Genomic DNA, 16,096 nt, shown 5'->3' on the forward strand with positions numbered 1-16,096 from the left:
ATTTTCCGTTTGCCATAAGTATACCATCCTCCCCACCTTGCTTGGCAACGTTATCAGTAGTTTTAATCAAGCACAACGTAAAATCACAGATTATCTAAATGATCAATTGATTTCACGTCACCTCGATGAGCTACGGATCTCATGCCGTTGCTATATATCTACCAACGAACGGTTTCTCGCACGTAATCGAGCCGCCACCACGGGAAGGTCATTTGCGACAGGTTGGTTTGTTTGTGAAACTTAATTAATACCTAAACTATCAATAATTTCGACTGTGGCAGCTCACAAAGGCTTCCAAGTCACTCAACTTTTCTACTGCTTTCGACATACTGATTGCCCGAACATTTCTATAAATCGTAATATAGGCACAGCTCCACGAGAATACAGGCGCACAAGTGCACATGCGGTGCTTTGAGAAAAGGAAATGAAACAATAATCAGGAATTTCGTTTTTCCTTTCTCTCTTTCCTGTCTACAGTGCCCACCTTCTCTATTTCTTTTTCATCGCAGTATCATCTACTTTGCTTCTTTGTTACTCCTGGCTGCTCCTGGTATTACTTCCTGTTACTCCTGGTATGAGACAAGCATGTATAGTCTCACTTCATGAAGCCACTGAAAGGTCAACCAAGAATATGTTGTGTGACAACTGTTCTTCGTAATTATAGTATAACAGGTTGTTTAATTCCCACAACCCTAAGTACACAAGTTCTGAGCGCTACGTAACTTTCCGTTTTTCGCAACAAAACTTTGCTCGTGAGAGCTATAGGCTTCGCATGCGCGCTTGACTTCATTCTTGCGATTTGCCTTCGCACTACGCTTAAAAACAATTCCAAATACCATGATCACGTATAATAAGCTACACAGACATGTGTCTTTCCCTGCTACAACACAGCAAGCCCTTTTTTTGGCTTGTCACCTTTTTTTGTGTGTGTGTGGTCTAGGAACTCTGGTCACATTTGGCTGTGGCCAAAAGGCGTGACAAGTTACGCAATTATAATGTAACGACTTGCTCTCGAAGAAAAAATAAAAAGAACGAAAGCGCACGACACGACTTGACACCACAACTCGCAATGCAGAGCGAAGTGTCTGGACCTTGTGGTTACCGCGAGCGCGAATTTTTCAGGTCTGCTGGCGAAGCTGAACACAGACTTCGAACAAAAGTTAAAGAAAAGATCGGTTGGAGAAAAAAAAAGTAGGGAAAAGAGTGGAGGTGTGAGGGGCGCATTCGAATAGTTCAACAAGGCGCACGCTTTTGTTCGAGAAACACGAACAGCTCTTTTACAGCTTGCTCCAATGACCGAGCAAATACGATGAATAAAACGAGCTTCGCCTCGCAAGTTTGCTCAAAACTACAAACCTTCAGAGTTCATTCACAAGAACAAAAACAACAACAATAACAAAAAACTAATCCTGGTGCGTGCTTGGAACAGTTTTTTTTTTTCATTTCATCTTGAATGCGTCACTACCTATACACTTAAAGGCGCTTGCGGAAACTGTCAATTAACCTCGCGCGGTATTTGTCAGGCAACCCTTCCGAACAATTTTCTGTTGTGGTTCATGCTCATTTCCAGACAACAGAGACAAAAGGGGCGGGGTTGTACGTTAAAGAAAAGAGGGATCCGGTCACTGTTCTTCCTCGTCAATGTTCGTGGGTTTTTTTTTTTCTTCTTTATAGTTGACTATACTTTTCTCGTTTTCGCGACCAACCAGCTGTTTCAAACGTTCTCGTTGACAGGCGCAGCCCGACGACGTCTCCGTGAACCACGTGGGGTGTCCGTGGAAAGGTAAGCGCCACGCGATGTGGCGTCGTATAAAAGCGAAATTCGAGAAAACTAGCCAGTCGCACAGCTTGCCCACACGCGGCCAGCGTGAAAGTCATGGGCCGTTCTCCGAAGGTGAGTGCTTGCTCAACTCCACGTTTAACAGCATGTGCAGGATATGCTCCGAAGAAAAGAAAGCCATTGCATTGCTAGAACGCCACGTTACGGTCTTACGCCCCAAAATATCGATATCATTACGAGTGACAATGAGAGGCTCCGGCAATTTCGACCAGCTGGGATTCTTCAACGTGCACGTAAACGCAAAGACACTGGTCTCTGGCGTTGCGCTTCCATAAAAATGCGACCACCGTGGTCGGGATCCGATCCAATGACCCTTGGATCAGTAGTCAACGGGTCAAGCTTCGTGTTGCCTCATTCCTTAAGTAAAGTGTGAATACCTTACGGGTTTAAAAGAAAAATATGCGACCTAATAGACGACACATGTATGCATTAAAATGACAGATTCAATTGCGGTGAGCTGGAACGCATCAGGATGCTGTCGTCGCATAGGCGTGTACTGGGACGTACCTTGCGTAAGTAGGCGTAGTGAGTAATAATAGCCGCTACGTACGGCTATTATTAGGGAGTTTTAGAATAGCGCACCACGAGCCCTTGCGGTGTGGTCGCTGCCACTGCACATGCATCGTACGGCAGCCGCCGTTCGCGGCCAGCCCGCAGAAAATCCGAAATAGCGTGCGGCGATCGCGGCCCACAAGGCCCGCGAAGTGCTATTGTCGAGGCTATGAGTAGTCTCCATGCATTTGAATTTGCGGACCAGCTAAAGTTTCTAGATTGTTCCATAGGAGGGGCAAATGTTATTCTAAAACTCCCATTACTATATATCCCGTTGAGGAGTGCACATGCACGCTTACGCAAAATGTTGCTGCTCCGTTGTGCGTCCCTACTATATACATACCCTCTCTAACGATGACCCATCCATATACGCATGACGGTGTCACCACGTTTCCGAGATGCCTGCAGAGTGTATAGGTAACCTGAGGTCTTGAGGCGATGTGCAGAGAAACAAGGCTAGAGGCATGGTGTTGAGGCGTCCCGCAAGCTCCCATTCCTCTCTGAAGACCTGATATAGCATATAGTCCCACGAAGGAGTGACAAGGGGCTTTGCCAGTATTTATTCTATCACATGTTTTCCGGCTTGGAATCGAATCCAGGAAGTGTCGTACGCCCGGTTATCAAGTGTTCTTCGCTATTTATTATTTTAAAGTTCGAACGGCACAATATGTCGAGAGTGCGTTCTGACACACCAAAACAATTAAGGGCGGTAGCGCTAATCCAACAAAAAAATTCAGCGATCTTTCAGGATATTAAATGCCGCTCTCTGAATGACAACGTTCCTCGTTTTCAGGTAATACGGGCTTCACTGTTTCTCCTACTCTGTTCGTGGAAATCAGTATTGTGCAAAGAGAGCAAGGATGGCTTGCGAGAGTCAGTCACGGTAGCCGCGTCGGAAACGAAAGTCGCGGCAAGTGACAGCAAACTCAGCAACGACCTCGTCGCACTCGAGACCGGCTACGGGGGTTACGGAGGTCACGGAGACCACGGTGGTTACGGGGGTCACGGCAGCCATCACGGCGGCCACGGATACGGGCACGACAGCCAAGGCTACGGCCACGGCAGCCACGGCCACGGCAACAAGCACTACGGTGGCCACGACAGCGGTCACTACGGGGGCCACGGTCACCACGGACACCGCGGCTACGGAGGCTGGGGGGACAGCCACCACAGTGGCCACTCGAACCACGGCGCGTACGGGGGTCACGGGAACAGGCACGGTCACTGGAAGCACCACGGCCAGCACTGGAAGGATCGCGGCTACGGCCACGAGCGCAAGTGGGGCTGGGACCGAGGAGGTGGAAGCCACGGGTCGTACGGGGGACACGGCGAGAACCACGGCCACTGGGGACACCACGGCAACAGGGGCCACTACGGCGGGCACAGGCACGGCCATCACGGGCATGACTCGCACGGTCACCACGGACATTACGGAGGGCACAAGCGGGGACACTACGGTGGCTCTAACCACGGGTACGGTCACCATGGACACGGACACGGCCACAGGGGCTACGGCCATGGACACTACGGTGGACACAAGGGACACTACGGACACCACGGAGGAGGCTACGGACACGGCTAGGTTCGACACGTATATGGTAGCTCATAATTCAGTGGTTAGTAGAGTATACTAGTTATTTCTTGCCTTCTGCCGAAGGAACCTGATGTCCTGTGCAACAATCTTTAAAACGCATGATTTCTAGAGACATGATATATAAAACAACAAGATGATCGCTTTCACTTTCAACTCACTAAACTAACTCGACTGCTCACGCAGAGATCTAGTTTGAACCGATGATACTTCACTCAGTAATCCGTTTTGGCAACGTAAACTATGTTGCAACTAAGTATAACTGTAAAAGTGACATCGACGATCTCGTAAAAGCTCATAAGACACTGCCTGAGCCACAGAAAAAAAAAAAGTTAAGGATATTCCAGCCGATATGGAGGGTTACTGCACGGATGCACGTGTCTCAGTCACAGGTGTCTCCATGCACACAAGCGGAGAGTGAAAGAGCGTCGCCGATTCGCTCATTCTCCCCCCCCCCCCCCCCCCCACACACACACTTCGGTGCGGCAGGGGTCCCAACACGTGCGATGCGGCTGTGCGGGTAGCGCGTGGAAGTCACATCCTCACCCGTCCATTCTTGGACGCCAAAGACCGTGTCATGTTCACGGTCCCCATCAGTATGAAATAGACATATACGAATAAGTACGCCAGTTCCTATATCATTTAAACCGTTTGGACCATGGCATGCGCTTGGAATAACTATCTGCATTCTTGATAGTTGTCTGGTTGTCTTTGATGTGACATTCCGCCCAGTTAATCGTAACCTTTGAAGGTGTAGCCGGTGTGGCTTCTCTGCATAAATATCCATGTAGCAGTGAAGCTACTCAAGTGCAATTCGTCTAGTGCGAGTCACTGAAAAGAATCTGAATATGTGTTAGTATATTTAACAATTTAGTGAACTACCACAAAAATAATGATATGCCGCATGTTCCTTTTTTATTGTTCTGCTCTTTAACGTCTAGTTTAGAGACGGAAAGGTTACATAAATTCGTATATACAGTAGAAAAGGACGGTATGTGAGAGTTTTCTGTACAATTACACTGAAGAGAAAAAAGGACACGAAAATTTCCAAGAATCGACGCTGCTGAAAAACGCCCGAGTGACTTGAAATTATCTTAGCAAAAAATAAAAAAAAAATGGTGCGTGGTTGGCGGAGCTCTGTTTTCAAAACTTTCTCTCCTATAATAATCTATACGCGGAAACCAGAATCTCAAGGTCCTACCGACTCAGTCATGGCTTTTTTGTTCTCGGCGATCCTTACTTGACTGGCAAAGTTCTCATCACAGATGTGTTGCGGCAACTTCGGTATTGTTAACTTTCATTCAAATGGCGGACCGATTAGATTTTGTACACAGCTTATCACGATGCCCTGACATGGTTTATTATTGTTATTATAATTTTTAGTTTTCCCAATACCAAATGTCGAAGAGCAAAATTGTAGTTCCTGCTGAAGTTCCGCTTACCTGGTGTTCACAAAGAAATTTGCTCATTACAACGCACGTTTTGTGAAACACCATAAGTTTGGGCATGTTGGTTTTCCATTTCAGCATCAAGCGCTACACAAGACGTCACTCTGTCCTTGTGTTGCGCGCTAATACTGAAATGGCACGTTGAATATTGTGCACATGGCCGGCCAACCTACTTTGACGTTACACCATTCCGTCGATCCGTCGTTATAGTTTAGGGCAGGTTTCGCTTATCTGAAGTCTAGAGCGCTTACTTTGACAAATCGACAAATGTGTGTGTTTTCTATCTTTGCAGTCCCGATACAACAGAGACACCACAACACCGACGATTCGCCAAACGCTCTACGTTCTTATTTATAGCACAAAGGTAACTGACCCAAATAAAGATTTTACAATCAAGTGGTTCAACTGGCTGCCTTCTTGCTCGTCGATTCGAGAGAATCGCAGACAATCGTGTGAGAGGCAGCTGGCCTCTCACACGATTGTAAAAAAAAAAAAAAAAATCGTGTCAGAGACCGTAAATATTAAAACACGGAAAAATTGCTAACAAATAGTATAAATTTATTTTCTTCAACCTCGACTAACACGAAAAGCTCTTTTGCGCGCATACGCGGCCATTCTCAGAGAACTTGCATGTACAGGCACGACACAGTTGCTCACTTGAACATGCTCATTAGTTTGGTACTGTCCTCCTTGTTCTTTTTCTTTTCTTCAGCTTCGAGCTTCTTGAGCTCGTTGCTCACAACCTTTGAAAGGGACGGGTCGGCCTCTTGAAGTTTCAGCAGATCCGCGCGACACTCATGTGGACTCCAAGATCCGAAGTAGGCCTTCGCCCGCCGGAACAGGGCCTTCGCGTTGTTGGGATCCTTGCTGAGCACTTCGGAAGTGTGACGTATGACCTCGTAGTATTCGCCCTGATTAAGGAGGCATTGTGAGTAGTTCAGAAGGATCGGCACTTTCATCCTGTACAATTCGTTCCACTCTTCGTCGCCAGGTTTCTCGCGAAGCAGCAAGTTTTCCAAGTGCTCCAGGGCTTCCCGGTACTTGTTCATGGCTGTGTCCATGTCGCCCGCTTGAAAAGCTTGATTGCCCTGCTCCTTCAGGGTAGGTACAGCACTTAGCCTCTCTTCGGCCGTCATCGCCCAGACGTCCTTTTCGTATTCACCCGGCTCTTCCACTTTGACCAGTTCGAAGGTGCACGATAAGTCCACTAGTTTCTCCGCCAACTTATCAAGGTCTTCGTGACCAGTGGTAAACTTCTCCTCCATCATGCCGCAACACCTGCGTTTCTGCGGCTTTCCGACGCCCGCGAAGGCTCGGTAGCTCTGCGACACGAGCGTGTAGTTGTCCAGCAAACATTTGTTTATCGTGAACTCGGCGACCTCCTTAACCTTCATAGATTTTATGCACTGCTCCCAAATGGGTAGTTTGAACTCCTTGCCTATGAGCAGTTCCATGGGGCGCCCAAGCTTGCGGCTGTCGTCGATAACACCGTCAGGATCGTCATCGTCGGTGCTTAGGCGCTTCACGCAAAAGTGAAACGTGCACTTGGCACCTTTCTCGAAGCGTGGGATCTCGCCGACACCGGGGTAGACGACCTTCTTCTGAACGAACTTCGATATCGCTGCGTTCATGTTTGCACGCGAGACTGGCGCTCGCCGCGCTCACAAGCGTCAGCTGCGCGCGATCCAGAGCAGCTAGGAGAAACGGTTGATCATTCTGTTTCTGTCAGCAAAGACTCACTTGTCCTAGAAAATGTTCCACCGGCCGATGCGCACAAAAACATGAACGAACAGAACGCTCAGAGCGGACGTCAATATAAGCTCAAAATAACTTGAGAGCAATATTGACGGGAGACGTGAGCATTCCTATTACGACGTCAAATATTCCACGCTGCTCGAACATTTTTTTGTAGTAAAACCAAAAGATAAAAGAACCAATAAAATATCATTTTAGATATTGCAAAGTACCAAAAAAACAAAATTGCAGATTAACCACTGCCGCTTGTTTTATCAAATTGTGCTCTCACTCTGCAACTTGTTTCTGTGCGTTGGTTGATTCGTGGAAATTATTTTGATTGCAAGTAACTTTGACTGATTCAAAATTATTGATTACATTAAATCAGTGCTTGTCAATGAGAGCATTAATCAACGCAACATGCGTAAATTAGACATTGCCTTTGAGATAAAAAACTGCTAGCTTTAAATCTCGGAGGCCACACTTTACCCAGCACTTGGCAGCGGTTGATTACATGCGCGAAGTTAAACGCGACCTAAGGGACATAAAAGTTGCTACCCTCAAGTTAAAAAAAAAAGGGGGGGGGGGGGAGGGGGATTCCCGAGAAACCAAGTGAATTTTATTACAGAGTGTGTTCATTTCGTTCTAGAGAGAGAGAGAGAGAGAGAGAGAAATGGGTGCACGCGACCTAAAAACCAGGGTTCTTCAGAGCTAGTTCTGCAAAGATGTTTAGGAGGAGGTAGTGCGCTGTAGGCATTAGTTTAGTAGGAAAAAAGCAGACAAAAAAGACTTGTGAAATGAATGTCCCCACAAGGAAGGTGACTAAAGCAAACATGATTACTTTGCTGCCTAAAGATGAAAAAAAAAATGTTCCCCTCTAAGGACACATCATACTTACCATGCAGTTCATTGACAAAAACACGTCTTGAACAAGTGGATCAAATATCAGTTTATATGTATTTAATAAAGTGTTACATTATATATTGGTCTAGATTAGGACATATTAAATTCTATTCTTCAAGTAATGTTATTGTAAGGACTAAAGTGCCAATGTCCATCTCACGAAACACCGTTATAAAATCCCAGAATCATGGTGCAGCACAGGCAAAATATCGTCTACGACGAACAAGGTTCAATGCTGGCCAGCTTTTTTCTCATCATCAGTCTTCACATCATCTCTATATTCAACCAGCTGGTTATGTACATGCATCAGGCCCTTGAAGTATTTTACAGTCTTCACACGCAGTTCATTGGTTGCATCTTCATCACAGACTATGATTGTCCGGGGGTGCATTTGGAATGCAGATACGGTCCACATGTGATTCACACCTTCCTCAATGGCTTTGTACAAGGCAAACGCCTTGTGGGCACCGACGATAAGTATCATGACCTGAAAAAGGAAGAAGACAAAAAAAATATTGCAGCATCTTTACTGGCATTTCGCCAAGAAAACTGGTTACACTGCGGAGCTGGTAACTGTATACTGCTATTCCATTGGTTGACATTGCTCATAACATTTAGTAGCCCAGAAGTGAGTAGTGGGGCTTGCCCCATTTCTGTGGCACACTACAGCTAGCAGCTGTGTTACTCTCTGCAGAGATTAACCTCAATCCCACACAACTCTACTGTTGACAAACTAGGCAGAAGTTTGCCATGTGGCAAACTTCTTCCTGCAGACTTTTAAAGTGAGCATCACCTAACAAGGCAGATAAATTTAGTACTCGGTGAATATATGTCTAAATTTTATACGTATTCCCATATCTAGAAAACGTGTAAAGAGGTGACCACTGGTTGTTCATAGTTGCGTAACACCACTGCCGCTGACATTATTCTTGCATTAGTCTGCGATGTTGGTTACACGAAGCGTAATGCCGAAACCTCTGCCGAGTTTTTTTGAGCTTTGAGGGAAGTGTTACGAGGTGCATCGATGCTGAGTGCAGTTGTGTGTGAATTCTGGGCTTAACAGGAACTTCCACTACACTGGCGTCCACTGGTGACAACACTTACATAACATCCTCACCCTCATTAGAGCACAGATGCCGGTATTATTGAAATCGCACATCACATTCGTTCGTGCATTGCCCGGGGATCGAGCAATGCTTCAATATAGCTAGCTGAATCGTACGAATACCAATGCAATGTTTATAGGAGTGCTATAAAAATTGAGTCAACAATGCAACTGCAATTGACATTAACTTGGCATGACACCTGTGTCATGTTTACACATGTAACATTTATTGCTCTGTTATAAAATTATAAGCCAGCACTGCAACCATAATTAAAGTTGCACAGACCTCACACCTGCATAGTGTCTTTTTCCAAAGCAGTTTCAAAACCTGGCATCATTCTGTGGTTGCCACCCGATGCCAAAGCAAGCATAATGCTTCACTTCCTGTCATATCCTGATTTTTTTATTTTTGCATTTGTCGAGTCTATGCTGCCAAAGTGAGACTTTCTCAACTCTCACATTTCAGCTACTATTGTCTGCCCTCGCTGTTCCAGGGTAGATATAAACTGTCAATCACCTGTGGCACATACCCGCATATTGTGGCCCCTGGTATATGGGAATGTGCCACATGTCTCTGCAGGAAAGGGTCGTGACCACAGAGTCATATTCCTTCAGCTCACTTACACCCCTGTCACACGGAACGTGTAATGTCATGCGCAGAGAATGACATTCAAAATGAATGCCATCGTGATATTACATTCCGGGTCTACCCTTCTACAAGAGATTACATTCGCAGTTGATGTCAATGTTTATCGGTAGGCTGCCATATTACCAAAAAGTTGCAAATCGCACATTAAATGTACATAACATTGTCCGGCTGGTTTTGAAAATTTACAGCGACAAGATAAAACAGTATCGGTAGAAAAAATTCCTCATACCAAAGCAAGACTAGCTCAAAGCTGCTCACAACTTGCAGTTGGCAATATTTGGAATCGTGACAGCCTTCATGAATTTGTGACCGCGATAAACTTTGATCAGTGTAAACGAATGATAATTGATCTCCAGCTGGTGCGAATGAAGCATCACAACGACTGAAGTGCCTCAAGCTTGATATTGAAGAAAGATCACAGACGACGAGGAACTAGGAGCTCTGCACCCATACACGCCAATCGGTTCAGCTGCCCTCTTAGCTTCGACTTCGTCGCAATAACACTGAACAGCAGTGCTTCCCACAAAAAGAAAATTGGTTTGAATACACTCTCCCTAAAGTGGTGTCCGACATGTACATGCGCATTATGCTACGAGCGAGTCTAACGCGGCGAGGCAGCAGCAAAACAACAGCGAGAATTTGTAAACATGGCCAACAGGAGGCCCCATACATCAAGTCGGAGCCTGGGGAAGAGAATATAGCTGCACAAATTTCTTCCACTATCGTGTTGCACATTAAAAAGTTACCAAAAAGTTAACAACCTTTAATAAACATCTGGACATTGTTTACACCTGCTTCAAGATGTCGATTTTGCAATCTATTGTCAAGCACCTGTTGATGAGAGAACACATGTCGCGCTTCCATGAGTTCGGTGAACACATTCAACGAGCGAATTCCATTAGGTGTGAATGCTATTTACTATGCCTGTGTAGCAGCAACAAAAATGACATTAACGACTAATGTAATTCACAGCGAATGACATTATAGGTACCGTGTGACAGGGGTATTACCCTCCCGTCAAGCCTGTAGCCCCCCCCCCCCCCCCCCAAAAGAAAATTCCTGTCTGCGGGCCTGCTTCCCATACCGATTTTGGTCTACACCAAATTATAAAGAGGTGATCACGAGAGCACCAGATAGATAGATAGATACGAAGATAGAAACGCTCATAGTGCCGGCAGTTCACTAAAGAAATGCTTCACATTTAAAAAGTAAACGAGGGGATGCTTTATGACACCATAACCAGACGGTAATCTCACCTCACGTGCATCCATCACGGTGCCCACTCCAACGGTCAATGCTTCCTTGGGAACCTTGGTCAGGTCATTTTCGAAAAAACGCGCATTCGCCATAATTGTGTCCTTGGCTAGGGTCTTCACTCGCGTCCGAGATGCGAGACTTGAACCAGGCTCGTTGAAAGCAATGTGTCCATCCGGCCCAATGCCTTTTTGCAATAAAACAACAAGAATGCAAGATTGTTGATTAGGACTATTAGTTATTCTCTGCTAAAAAGTTACGGCAATCTGTCGAGGATAGCAGATCTTTTAGGTGCTGTAAGGTTCATTTGCAAACGCAAATTCCAGCAAATCTATGAGCTCAACGAATCTCCATCAGTGATGGCTTAACTAGTTTAGGATTTGGAGTAAATCTTCGAGCAGAAAAAAAAGCCATTTCTAAGCAGATTCAGCATAGATAATTGTGTATTAAAACAGTTTCTGAGTAGAAAAAATGTTGCTTGGAATCAGTTGGAGAGGTATAACACTAAGTACGCTAATCTTTTCTGCAGACTGCTGTCAATAAGTGAACAGGCAACGCTGCTCTAACGTGAACAAAGAGTCAAGGTGAACAGTTGAAGAACAGCGCTTAACCAGGTTCAACACAAAGATAATGCCATGTGTTGGCTCTATAATAACAAACAAGATGCACTTGGTGAGGCATTAGTGACATAACGCATGCAGAGATATGGTATAAAAACATCAATTTAAAGAAAATTAACACAGAAAGCCGGCTGCCTAAATATAGAAGAAAAATTGCTCCCTGAAAGACTTGACGCGCACAGTAGGGTTGTCATCAGCACAACATAGTTCTTCTAATGCTCTATGATATCGACAACCAGTTTTTGTGGAACCTATTTTATTTAGCACAATGGAAAAGTTACAGATCATTGTGTCTAATCACGGAATCCTAATGTAGAAATTGCCATGAAATGTTTGTAATCAGAATTTTTCCATGTGAGGCAAATATGAAGCCTTCTATGCAAGTGACAATACATGCTGCGAGAGCGGTGCGTGTTAGAGCGCGGCACTGTATTACGCATGCGTGCACTGCGTGCGCATGTGCCACGACTCGACGAGTGCACTGGCTGCCACGAAGGCAGTGCCACTTTCGTCACACAACTCCTTTTATCTCGTAAGAAGCCCAGAATAGAGTGGTGATAGATAATATTGTAAGTACTCTAATATGGAATACTAATTATGGTGTGCTCGGTGGCATCAGACTACGTGACTACATACAGGAAAGTGATTGACTCCATAATCCAGCTTCAAGACTTTCCTGCTACGCTGTGCGACATACTGGTTTAAAAATATAAATCCTACTCGCAAGGCAAAGGATACTGGAATCTGTCACCACATTTTACCATCTTTTCATTTCTACGAGGACCGGATCACACATTCTGGCCAGTCGTCAGTCCCTTTAAATCATGATCAACTATGAAGTGAGAGAGCTATCGTAGAAGTCGTACAGCCCTCATGGCAGTGAGGGCATGAGCTCGAATAATTAACGTCGACTAGACAACGTATCGTACCCCTGGAGGCTTCATCGAAAAGCTTCACTGCAGTATATTTACTTTATCACCATGAAGCACATTTGGGGCAGACTGAGTTTCACGAAGAGCGTTTCATGGCTTTGCTAGTGCTCGGAAATCACACAACTTGGCGATTGTAGAAACCAGCATTAAATTTAAGATACGACGAAGTCATCGCATGCTGCATCCACACTTAGGTAGTCTATGAGTAGTGGGACAGAAAAGTAGCTGGGACACTCAAGAATTGTCACTATATTTTGTGTTTCATGAAAAAGTCGTAGTATGCTTTATATACACTATAGTTTCTGTTCAGATGACTCCTGCATTGCACCTCACAACAATAAAAGTTTAGTGGAACAGTCCCAATAAAGACGTACAAAGTTTTCAGCCCTCACCTCCAACAAAGAGGTCCACTCCGCCAGCTTCGGTGATCAGCCGCTCAAACCTGTCACACTCAGCATTCAGATCAGCTGCATTTCCATCCAAAATATGGGCGTTCTCGGGCAAAATGTCTACGTGCTTGAAGAAATTGTTCCACATGTATGAATGGTAGCTCTCTGGATGGTCTCTTGGCAGACCTGCAATTTCATGTTTCAAAAGTAAAGTGTGCAATGAAAATCCAACAATCCTCCAGACTATCACAGGTTGTCACATATCTCACAAGGTACAGTGAAACTTGCTGCTGGATGGGTTGGTTCATATTTGGGAAGATAACTCCCCACGAAGTGGAACTGCTTGAAAATCAAAGCAATCTTGAACTGCCTAAATACTGCACGCACAACACTCATTTGTCAAAGACGCCCCCCCCCCCCCCCCCAAAGCAGTCCAGGACTGCCAGGGCCAGATAATCAGATTAACAGATTTCAGGCTGGCTTAGGGGCAGGAGATGCTTTCTGTAAATAGGAACTATTGATGCACACCTTAAATGAACATTTCATAGCAGATTTTTCATGCCATGATATATCTTCAAACTTTTATCTTCTATCTGATATATCTTCAAACGTAGTTCTTGCTTGCATCAGTCTTTTTATTCAGCTTGGGGTAGCCAGCATCATAAAAATCTTGACACCCTACAACTACCCATGACAACCAATGTAACAATGCTCTACTTTAATTCCATACTGAATAGGTACTACATCAGGTGAACCATTCCCATGGTGTGATTTCGTTTGCACTTCACGCAGTCCTATGTTTTTGATTACATACTGCAAAAAATGCTGTAGCAGCTGCATCACAACTGAGGTATCGCCCTGAGGCAGCAACATAGATGGGAGGGTTGTAGATAAATGAACTAGCACTGGTGTTCCCCGATTTGACCAGAATAAAAGTAGTTTTGGTTTTGCCCTAACATGCTTTCTCTATTTCACACTTTATCCAGGGCTCCACAGTACAAAGGAACAGCTACCAGAAAAGGAGAATCACAGAAAGCCAGAGCTTGTAATGCACAGTCTCAAAGGGGCACATTGTAGACTTTGTAGCTGTGTACAGCTAGAAATAATGACACTACCACTTTTAATGTATGCCTCATTGCACCGGTCATGCTGTGCAAATTAGCCGTGCGTAGAGCAACACCAAGACATTTTCTGCCTCCTTTCCATGGGCATGATGTAAATGGAACAACCTTTACCGCAGCACTGCCACCATTACCTGCCCGACTTTATTTATGCAAAGTGTAACACATCACCCGTCTCACAATTAATTTATGTGGTTACCATTTTGCATAATTTCTTCCCCTCCACCCCTTGAATAACACGCTCTAGAGTGGCGTTTAGGGTAATAAAATGAAATGAAGAAACAAGCCTGTGTATGTTTTAGAGAGAAAATCGCAATGTACCAGTTCAGTTTTGTTTGATGCAAACATTTTTTTATGTCTAGTGACGAAAAATAACTTGATAAACAATACACTCATCCCGATATTTAAAGTTCTCCTCGACTGGCCACCGCTTTTAATGCAGCACAAGTACGCTTCAAAAACACTGCATTGAGGTGGTGGGAAGGAGAGTTCCAAGTCAAGGAGTGTTTCTGAATATGGGTGTTAATTTCAGCTCTAGAAATTACTGTACCTACACCCTAAAGCAGTATGCCGTATTGTGCACTCCGACGCGTTTAACACAGTGACACTAACAATGGTGTGTAGCCGAAAAGATACATTGCATACAAACAATCTGCAAACCACAATGAAAACAATTGATACATATTATTTAGAAGTAAAAGCAATCAAGGAATAATATTTGTAATGTAAAGTTTGTAAGCATATGTACATGCTTACATGTACATATGCGGCATTTTCCGAACAATACAAAACGTGGCCTCCAGTGAACTTTCCTTTGATACAATGTCAGTAGTTGACTTCTTCATAACGCACTGCAATGGCGAGCATCATGAATTTTATACTTGCCAACATACTCGTCCATGTTGAATGTCTTCACATATCGAAACGACACCGTCTTTTGATTATAAAATTCAATCAGCTTCTTGTAACAACTCATCGGCGTGCTCCCTGTAAAGAAAAGTTTTTTTTCAGTTATCCAAGCAGTGAATAAAGTTACGCGTAACTGGGCGTTACCTGTCGGCAGTCCCAAAACAAAATATTTGTTTGGGCCTGGGTTGAAATCCTGAATGCGTTTCCTGATATATCTGGCCGCCCAGTCGGCCACTTCGCTGTCATCTTCGAGGATAACTAGCCTCATGTCTGAAACAGAGAACTCAGGCGGTAAAACTGCGTGTTCAAAACAGTACCAGCGATCTTACTGAAACGAACACACTAGTGCGACCACGCTACCGACAGCGGTTCAACTACTCTCAACTACTTGCGCCAGCTGCGGCGGCTGGGAACTTAAGTGTAGTATCTAGTAGCGCACGCCCTGAACGATATCACTTATCGTGCCACTCCACGCACAATTCCATTCCCCGTGTTTCACCAGCGATACGATTACAGCGTGCGACTGTGCAAATCGCGGGCCCCGCGGTTCTATCACGCCGCGTGTACCACCTGGTACGAACGAACGAGCTGCTGTGCACGCTTTGTCGTCTAGGAAATAACTTTTTACCACGATACTGGTAATTGTTTTTGTCCATCGTATTGGTCGACAGCGGATACGCAGCAACAGCTACATCAAGAAAGCGACGGATGACGGCCCGAAACTCAGCAGCGCTGTGGTTCACACACGAGACGCTGTGTACTGGCGATCACCAAGCTTGCGAGGCTGACTTCATTCAGACAGAAACACGTCACGGAGACGTTTATTTTTACCGCACGCGCAAACTGAGCACGCACCTCAGAGCAGTCGAGCCGCGGATGCCAGCCCCAGTGATGATGATACCAACGCTGCCAATGCCTCCTATGTTACTCGTTCCCCATTACACTCATAGATGACGCTATCATCGCATGCAATTCGCGTGTTGTTTAATATTTAACGCAAATTGTAATCAAAAAGTTGTACTTGGAGAAACGTGACACCGCTTACCAGT

The 16,096-nt window shown here is 45.0% G+C and overlaps 3 protein-coding genes across 5 annotated transcripts; 1 reads left to right on the plus strand and 2 right to left on the minus strand.

Annotated features, from left to right (window-relative positions):
- Positions 1-1,876: 1,876 nt before the first annotated feature.
- LOC142794306 (uncharacterized) lies at positions 1,877-4,062 on the plus strand. Its single transcript, XM_075885877.1, has 2 exons — positions 1,877-1,894; positions 3,186-4,062. The coding sequence occupies exons 1-2, from the start codon at positions 1,877-1,879 to the stop codon at positions 3,972-3,974; spliced, it is 807 nt and encodes a 268-aa protein (XP_075741992.1). The 3' UTR covers positions 3,975-4,062.
- Positions 4,063-5,968: 1,906 nt separating this feature from the next.
- On the minus strand, positions 5,969-7,259 carry LOC119170205 (AH receptor-interacting protein). The gene has a single exon (XM_037421293.2). It carries the CDS (start codon positions 7,060-7,062, stop codon positions 6,085-6,087), a length of 978 nt encoding a protein of 325 aa, XP_037277190.2. The 5' UTR covers positions 7,063-7,259; the 3' UTR covers positions 5,969-6,084.
- An 831-nt stretch (positions 7,260-8,090) lies between these two features.
- On the minus strand, positions 8,091-15,983 carry Oscillin (glucosamine-6-phosphate isomerase Oscillin). 3 transcript variants are annotated; one of them, XM_037421291.2, is made up of 6 exons: positions 15,903-15,983; positions 15,192-15,317; positions 15,024-15,125; positions 13,021-13,203; positions 11,079-11,263; positions 8,091-8,555 (listed from the first exon to the last, which is right to left on the minus strand). In XM_037421291.2, the coding sequence occupies exons 2-6, from the start codon at positions 15,313-15,315 to the stop codon at positions 8,298-8,300; spliced, it is 852 nt and encodes a 283-aa protein (XP_037277188.1). In that variant the 5' UTR covers positions 15,316-15,317; positions 15,903-15,983; the 3' UTR covers positions 8,091-8,297. The 3 variants fall into 3 exon arrangements, with proteins under 3 accessions (XP_037277188.1, XP_037277187.2, XP_037277189.1); XM_037421290.2 differs by lacking the exon at positions 15,903-15,983 and adding an exon at positions 15,676-15,834; XM_037421292.2 differs by lacking the exon at positions 15,903-15,983 and adding an exon at positions 15,377-15,617.
- Between the last annotated feature and the right edge of the window lie 113 nt (positions 15,984-16,096).

This window comes from Rhipicephalus microplus, chromosome 2, assembly GCF_043290135.1.
Source record: "Rhipicephalus microplus isolate Deutch F79 chromosome 2, USDA_Rmic, whole genome shotgun sequence".
Classification (NCBI taxonomy): Eukaryota; Metazoa; Arthropoda; class Arachnida; order Ixodida; family Ixodidae; genus Rhipicephalus; species Rhipicephalus microplus.

What these genes read in the sequence shown, in the direction of transcription:
- LOC119170205 (XM_037421293.2), bottom strand. Translation starts at nt 7,062, where the DNA reads ATGAACGCAGCGATATCGAAGTTCGTTCAGAAGAAGGTCGTCTACCCC.
- Oscillin (XM_037421290.2), bottom strand. Translation starts at nt 15,703, where the DNA reads ATGGACAAAAACAATTACCAGTATCGTG. An exon ending in AAACAATTACCAGTATCGTG is followed by an intron (nt 15,318 to 15,675) that starts GTAAAAAGTTAT and finishes TCTCTGTTTCAG; the next exon opens with ACATGAGGCTAGTTATCCTC. An exon ending in CAACATGGACGAGTATGTTG is followed by an intron (nt 13,204 to 15,023) that starts GCAAGTATAAAA and finishes ATGAAATTGCAG; the next exon opens with GTCTGCCAAGAGACCATCCA.